This window comes from Hyposmocoma kahamanoa, unplaced genomic scaffold, assembly GCF_003589595.1.
Source record: "Hyposmocoma kahamanoa isolate Upper Pololo Valley unplaced genomic scaffold, ASM358959v1 78, whole genome shotgun sequence".
Taxonomy (NCBI): Eukaryota; Metazoa; Arthropoda; class Insecta; order Lepidoptera; family Cosmopterigidae; genus Hyposmocoma; species Hyposmocoma kahamanoa.
The window spans coordinates 11,267,752-11,275,895 of record NW_020653945.1 but is presented as its reverse complement, the minus strand read 5'-3'; the positions used below and the strand labels follow the sequence as shown (position 1 = coordinate 11,275,895).

The 8,144-nt window shown below is 37.2% G+C and overlaps 1 protein-coding gene across 1 annotated transcript; it reads right to left on the bottom strand.

Moving 5' to 3' along the window:
- Positions 1-2,991: 2,991 nt before the first annotated feature.
- On the bottom strand, positions 2,992-5,628 carry LOC113233341 (polycomb protein Pcl-like). The gene is made up of 6 exons (XM_026468445.1): positions 5,611-5,628; positions 5,256-5,477; positions 4,879-5,046; positions 4,674-4,783; positions 3,697-4,600; positions 2,992-3,601 (listed from the first exon to the last, which is right to left on the bottom strand). Exons 1-6 carry the CDS (start codon positions 5,626-5,628, stop codon positions 3,218-3,220), a joined length of 1,806 nt encoding a protein of 601 aa, XP_026324230.1. The 3' UTR covers positions 2,992-3,217.
- Between the last annotated feature and the right edge of the window lie 2,516 nt (positions 5,629-8,144).

The following is an 8,144-nucleotide window of genomic DNA, read 5'->3' as shown; positions in this document are numbered from 1 at the left end:
CCAACCATCAATACCAGTGAAACCATGGTTGTCTAAACTAAAACTGAGCAGAGTGGCAACAAGCATTTTGACTCGTATGAGATTAGGTCACGTATGTACTCCCGTTCACCTTGCGAGATTCAATATAGTTGTTGACGATGTGTGTGACTGCGGTGAAGTTGGCGATTTAAATCACATTTTTTTAAATTGCTCAAAATTTGATCGTGCTTCTCTTATCCAATCCCAAGTGCCTCTTCCGACTTCCATCTACCTTTTGTTGTTGTCCAATAACTCTTCTATATATACTTATTTATCTAAATTTATTTTAGATAATAATATAAAAATTTAAGTGCTGTACATTGACTTACAAAGTAATAATAATATAATATTTATTCTTTATTTATACCATGTTTGTTAACATCTCATAATTCCACGCCTGATTCCTTTTTCACTATTCCTCCAATTTTCGAATCCCGTTTCCAAATTACATTCCATGATTTTATAAAAGTTTTCCCGTTTTAAAAAACAAGTTAGTCAAAACACATTGAAAGTGGCTAAAACGGTTACCGCGAAGAGCCAAGAGAAATAAGAAAAAAGTAGTTCTAGCATAAAAAATAATTGTTTTAATTATTCCTTGAAATTGTTAACAAAAATCATTTTAAGGCAAAATAAAAAAATTATAGACTACCATGGCAACTTATTACAAAAGTTGGCGCAACCTTAGAATAATAACGCATAGAAACCTAGTCCGCACACGCTAAGTGAGGCAAATTGAAGCGCTCCCAATGAGCCTACACGAGCGGGCGGGCCTTCAGTGCTCAAGGTCAACTTGCACCGCGAACAGCTCAAGAATTGTAGCTAAAAATGACGAAATGAGTGTAAAAATACATCAGACAAACGTAATATAGATTAACAGCACATTCCGCAAGGAAGTAACGCGTTTCAACTTGTATTTTTATATAATTCACTAAAACCGAAAATTAACCTACTACTAAAACTAGCCTATATGAATTTGATTTTTGCCTCACTTGTGACAGTTCGTTTGATATGAAACTATCATTCTATGCGTTATTATTGTAAGGGCGCAACTTGTGGTTCGGCACAACACGTATTTTATGTGAATACGCGTAGTAAACGGATTTGGCATGGTGTTTTATGACCGGCCGCCTGCCTGACGTCAACCCTCCTTGGGAATACTGTTTAAAGTGTGGCCAGAGCCCTTTTCGCTATGTGCAGGGTGCACCGCGTGCAGGCGAGGTGGATATGGGGCCCTGGTAACAGGAACACTTAGAATTTAGTCTTATTTCACCCTAGACCGCGTTTGCTGGCCTGCATCTTGATTTTGATTGCCTTTCTAGATCGGAAACTGGTTCATGTCCGTGTTGAGGCGCACAATTGCGATTCACAACTGGCCGATCGGAAACTTTTGACATTTCAAATCGTAACAATAGTTGATTTAACTCACAAATTAGAAAGATATCGCTCGGAAACCCATCTGATTTCGAGACTACCCGATTGGATCGATTCCGATTTGAATCAAAATCAGCATGCTGGTCAGTGGCCATTCAGAAGTAGACACGAAGTTGGGTTTTAAAGCCAGCTGCGGCGCTCTTCAGTGACTGTACGCACCGTATAATATTTTCACTTAAAAGCGATATTTACAAAAATAATTTATAAAATACATTAAACAGTGCACGTTATTACAAGATTATATCTTGCGATTTTTTATGAACTGTCACAGGAATCATCCTAGAGAACAATTGTAGTTAGCTCCGAACCAGTAACATTATTAATATCGACGGTGACTGTGCATACTACCCGATCAGTAGGTCCAATGTCCATACAATAATGCCCGTAGTCCTACTGGTAGAACCACGGGCAAAAAACATAGTACTTGGTACTACTACTAGGATTACGCAGTAGGAGGATTTTTTAAGTGAAATGTCCATAAGAAAGTTTCTTAATTTATTTAACTTCACAAACTGTGAAAGAGACATACATAGACTACTTGAATAACGACTAAAAAAATTTAAAAAAAACTCTATTCAATGCTCAAGTATTTGAGTATGGTTTAAAGCACTCGAAATCATACTCAAGTCCCTACCATGCCATGCCATTTCGAGTGCTTTAAACCATACTCAAATTCTGACTTGAGCATTGAGTAGAGTTCTAGAAACTGTCGTCAGTTAGCCTGCTATAGTCCAAATGTGATGTAACATTTTTTAAGTTGGCAACATTCAATTTTTGCGGCTGCGGCTATCCGTTTTCTGCTGAGAGCGCCGGTCACACCGCAAGCGAAGTTAAGCTACCTTAGCTGCATGCAATCAATTATGCGACCTTAGCTCAACGTAGTAGTCTGTGCTTAGCTCGGTTAGCTTAGTTCGCGGTGTGAAGAGTTGTATGAAAACATGCCGCGGCTACGTGAGCTGAAACAAACTCAGTGTCGCTTGCGGTGTAGCCTGCGTTTTACCAAGATATATTTTGGCCAGTACTTTAAATACCGTAGTAATAAGTTACTCATTTATTTACACGGGCGATATTATATTTTATGGTTAGATCATCAATGGGTTAGATGGAAAAAAAGTAGTGATTAATTTGTGTTGACGATGTTGTGCTGCATGAACTGTTTTGAAGTTCTCTAAATTATATTTTTGCGCGTTAAAGTTCTTCGATAACGAGCTGGATTACTGGGGGGGTCTACTCGCGATCTCCGTCCGAAACAATTACTGTCAAATAAGTAATATTCGACAAAATTAAAAGACAAGTATCAAGTGTGAAGCTTCATTCGCATCACGTCTCTTTTCATTTGGTCAAGTATTGCTTATTTGGCAGTAATTGTTTCGGACGGAGATCGAGAGTAGACCAGGGGGTCTACTACAGGGGGTTTCGAGCCTACACTTCCTTAGATTTTTTCACATATACATTAATATTTTGTGCTTCCTGCTCATATTCATCAAACAAGTAAACAAAGAAATTATGAAATAAAACACATTATTTGGAATAATATATCACATTCCTTGATCTTATTACACTACGATCGCTTAGTACAATATATTATTACAATAATAATTTTAAATAAATTCATGTATACACTGACCAGAAAAATAAAAGCCCGGAATGACGTTACTGCTCCTGTATACCTATGATATCTTTCAATTTCGTTCCTAAAGAAAAATATAGCTTTCTTTGCACAGATAAAGAGATAGGACATCTTAAGTTTCTGGTTAGATACTGCACACTAGGAGTTGGAGTCCCACTCAATGAGGTAGGCGGGAGGCGCAGCAGGCTCAAAACGGCGCGCCAGTACGCAGAAAGTCTGACCGGCGCGGAAGTATGATTGCACGCTGGACTTAAGAGCAGACAGCTGCTCAGCGTCAACCTCAGCCGCGCCGTTTTGGGACTTGTGTGGACTCAATTGTAAACTTTTCACGCTGTTATTATTAGTAGTATTGTTACTCGAACTCCGCCGAGCGTTCTCGTAGTAGTTCTTTTCCTGCCTTTGTCGCAGTCTTCTGCCGTGAAATTTCACGTTAGTATGTCCAGGCAAGGCCGGTGAATCTACATTCTCGTTTTGGGTTTGTTGGGCAGTCTTATCATCTGGCAGTGGACATGACTTGTTATGCTGAAAATTAAGAAATTAGTAGGATTTAAAATAAAGTTACTTTTAAATAGATTGCACGACTTGTTCATTGCTTTTTCTAGTGATAAAAATGTTACCTGCTGCATTTGGAGATATTTTCTTGGTCTTCTGTATTTTCTACGCTTTACTTCACCATTTGGGCCTATTACAATGTCCTTTTCACTCAATTTCCGTTTTAGCGGTCGAACAAATGGAACTATGATTGGATTTAATTGACTGGGTAATGAGAATCGGGAATGGAAATGGTTCTGTTTTCCATTATTTCCAGATTTGAATGGTTTCTTTGATGAATAACTAGTCTGCATCAAAAAGGGATTGTTTTTCCCTTGAAAGTCTTTTAGTGGTGGTATGATAGCGTCAAGCGTGCCCCGACTGGAAGTTTCGTCGCCAGACGACTCCAGTTCGTGGCTGAAATGGTTACCATACGGCGGCAGGCTGTCCATGTGCTGCAGTGACATGATTTTGGAATGTTCAATGATATTCTTAGTCGATAATTTCGAAACTTCTAAGTTCATTGTGGCTATTCTAGACATACGCGCATTGATATTTATATTATTCCCAGTATCTTTGCTCTCATCATTATCGTCGACGACACCTTCTTTGGGAAGTTTATCTAACTTAACACAGCAGGGTACTAATGAGGTGTTAAGCGATGGCACTGGAGGAGTTTCAAATGTTGCTTTTTCTTCACTATCATCTACTTCTGATCTTTTCTCTAAATTATCGTCTTTGGCATCAGATTTCCTAGTACTGGATGTACACAATGTAGTTGATGGAGGTCTTTCATCACTCTCATTGTGTTTAATAGATTCGTAGGAACTAGTGGAGTCATTTTCAGAGTTGGAATTCGAGTTTAGGTTTTCATGAAACCGTTTGCCCATCATGAGGTTTAACCAATGACCATCTACCGGCACTATCATACGTTGAGTGTGGTTTTTATAGGAACTTTTTTCACTGCTACTGCTAGACGATGGTTGTGAACTACAACAAATGGATAAAATTAGGTAGAACAACAGCTAGCTTCTTGTGCAAATTGTGATAATGGTTTCATTACCTATCATCAACACTAGCAAGTGCTGGTGGCGATGGAGCTCGAGGTAGGAATCGTAGCCGAGGCGCATACTCTCGCACTAGTTTGTCAGTCAGTGGTTCTCCTTTCTTGATCTGTCGACAAATATTCAATTTTTTGGGCTTAATAAAATACACTTTGTAAAAAAAAATTATTTATTATGGTTTTGAATTCCTGTTATGAATAGTACCTGTTCCAGCGCAGTTAACTGCGCTGGCGGTGGCGGCGGGCGGCGCAAGCGCAAGCCCCAAATAGTAGCGCGCTTCTTCATCTCGCGTCCACATTTAAAGCGTTTGCGCGCTGAAGTGAGGGCAGTTAAGATTTTCTCTCGCCGTTCATTCACTGGTGTTCGCCACATCTGTGAATAAGGTGGTTCGTCGCAACATTTTTTTTAAACTATTGTTTATATTTTGAAATTAATGAATAAATAAAACTTATGAGATTTCATAAAATTACTAAGTATATTTGGGACGATCCGTCTTCTACCGGATATCTTGTTTCTTTTCTTTTAGAGAAATATATTTATTTCTTTAGTTACTTAAAATATAGAAAAAGAAAACCAAATACAGTTTCAGGCAACTGTAGCGCGTGCCAGTTGTCCATAATGTACGGCATGATAACTGTGTCGAGGTCGAAATAGTTTGGTGCGTTGTACGCCGTCAGGTTGTACAATGCCAGGTGGGCAAGATCCAGCCAGCATAGCTCCAACCGCCGTAGGTATTCCACTCCGCCATTGCAGTGCGCACACGCAAATATATATAACCTGAAAAAAGTAAGGTAGGGTGATGACTCAAATCAAAGAGATAATGGAAATCGAATGCTTATTTAGTAGAGATTTGTAGTATATATTTTTGTGGGTATATTAGATAACACTGTTTGGTCAGTGATATACCGTACTCGTTTAGAAAACTGTTGTCAATACTATTCGCAACTGCGCCATATAGGGCTATTATCTTGGAAAGGTTGCTTCCCCTACGGCCCGTATTTCACGGGTCGCGCTTACTGCTCTCGGCAACGCCGCACATAGGGGCAGATTACAGATTTAGGCGGCCATAAATCTATTTTCAAAAAGTGACCCTAGGAATAAAATAACAACTTCCTGAGGAGGGTTAATAAGTTTAGAACAATAGACAATACCTCCCCACCTCCCCTTCTCAGATTCCGCGTCGTGATTAGAATTTATTTAAATAATATTAAGCATGCCAAAAAAGTTTTGACGTTGGCGCCGCCCAAATTTGTGAAACAAATATATGCCTGAAGTTTGCGTGACATTCGACAGGAGATGTTGAATTTTGCGCATTAAAAGTACCAAATTCGTTTTAGCGGAATAACTCCAAAACTAAAGGGATTAAAAAAAATCCGTAGTGACAGTTCTCGATCATGCATAAATATAATTAATTATCTAAGTTTTAATTAGCATTTCGAGGATGAATCGAAAAAATGTGAAAATTAGAGGTCATTTCGTGATTTTTATCTATCGAGGAAACTTTATTGTTTTATGTTTCTGATTAGTGTCTATGCTTGAATATATCGTGTAGTTACTCATTCAATATTTTATTTTAAACTTGAAAGTGGATATACTCGTACCCCTCTAAAATCAAATCGAAGATTAGGAATTTTTCCTCTGCTCCCTCTTAAGGCATTTGTTAGAATTTGGTCGTCGCCCTGTGTGCACGTTATCTTTTGTCGGCATTTTCGTGAGAGTTAATTAGTTAAAATTGAGTATTCTTTTACGATACTTATTGTGAAAAATATCGTGAAGGAATCGAGTTTTACAGGGCATATTTTAAAAATCAAATTTACCTTTAATCCTGTGCGAGTGTAAACTAGTTGAAGGCTGAGGTTCAGAATACGATTTTAAATACAATTCATCACAACACGTTATTAAAAGTTACTCAAAATGAATTCGTTAAAGGATTAAATTTGTGTATCCAAGAAAATGGAGCTCATTTCGAGCAACTAATTAGTTAGATTACCATTTTTTTCGTTTTATTAAAATACGTTAAGATTTCATGGTTTTTTTCTTCTTCATTTAATTAACCAATTTTGTGAGAGAGATTTTATTCTTATAATTAACCATATCGATCGACGCAATAAAAGTGCAGGGTGCATTTTTTTCAGATTAAACCGGGTTCGATTCCCGCGTGTTGCTAGAAATTTTCGAAAATCTATGAATGCAGTTTTATTTCTTTAAAAAAATAAAGGAATGTTTCATTTAAGTAAAAATGTCTATCTCCAGTATTTAGAATACTTTCTCTCCAGGTGGCATTGCAAATTTCCACCCGGTATATTGAAATAGAGATTTTTGCTAATTAATAAAGTATGTTTTACGCGTGTTTTCCCTCGAATTCGAGGTATTGGAGATCGGCAAATATTATATTGCAAAACCACGTGGTGTTTAGATTATTCTAATATTGCGTTTTAATCCGTTTTTGTTTTATTATAGAATCAGAGGGAATACCAAGGGCTTGTGTAGTAACACGCACGACTACTTTTCACAAATTGCAGAGCCAAAAACCAATGAGTTTTAACAAAAAGTTGATGTATCTCGAGACATACTGTGGTGGTCGTTTAATTAGAAACACTTCTTATGATTGAACGAAGTTTAACTTCAACGTACAAATGTTCGTGAAAAATATATAAATTCAATAATAAATAATCATGCAATAATATAGCCACTCAAGTAAAAAATCATTAAATGCATAAAAAATAAAACATATCTTACTTTTAATTATAAAATGAGTCTTACACAATGTACGAGTATATTTTCTGTTCCTGGCCGCTTGGACGTCTAATTAGAAACATTTGAAAATGACGACGAGCTATAGATGCTTATCTATAGCTCGTTCTTTTTTTGAAATTGAATTAACATTTCTTTCTTGATGTTTTCTATTAATTTGGCGGCAATTCAAAATTTGGTCTGAATTTAATTTTGTTCAAAATGGGCAAAAGTAAAAGTTGTGACGCGTCAACTAGGCAAATAATTGTTAATTTACATTTAGATCAAAAGTGGACGTACAGAAGAATAGCTGTTTGTTCTGTGAAGAAAGTTTTTAATGCAATTGATCACTATAAAACACATGGAACTGTTGAAAATGTTCTTAGAAAGGCTCGGCCAAGAAAAACCTCTACCAGAGAAGATAAGCTAATCGTTCGTGTTACTAAAAAAGACCCATTTAAAGGCTCAAACCAGATTAAAAATGAAGTTTTTTCGCCTGATGACCCCAGAAACGTCTCATCAAGACTGATACGCCGAAGATTAGTGGAAGCTAAATTGTTTGGAAGAACCTCTCGAAAGGTACCGCTTCTTACCAAGCAACATGAGAGAAGCGATTATTATTCGCAAAAAAATATGTTAATTGGACGATACGATACTGGAAAAAAGTTTTATTTTCAGATGAAACGAAAATAAACATGGTAAATTCAGATGGAAAGCGCTATGTTAGACGTCCTGTA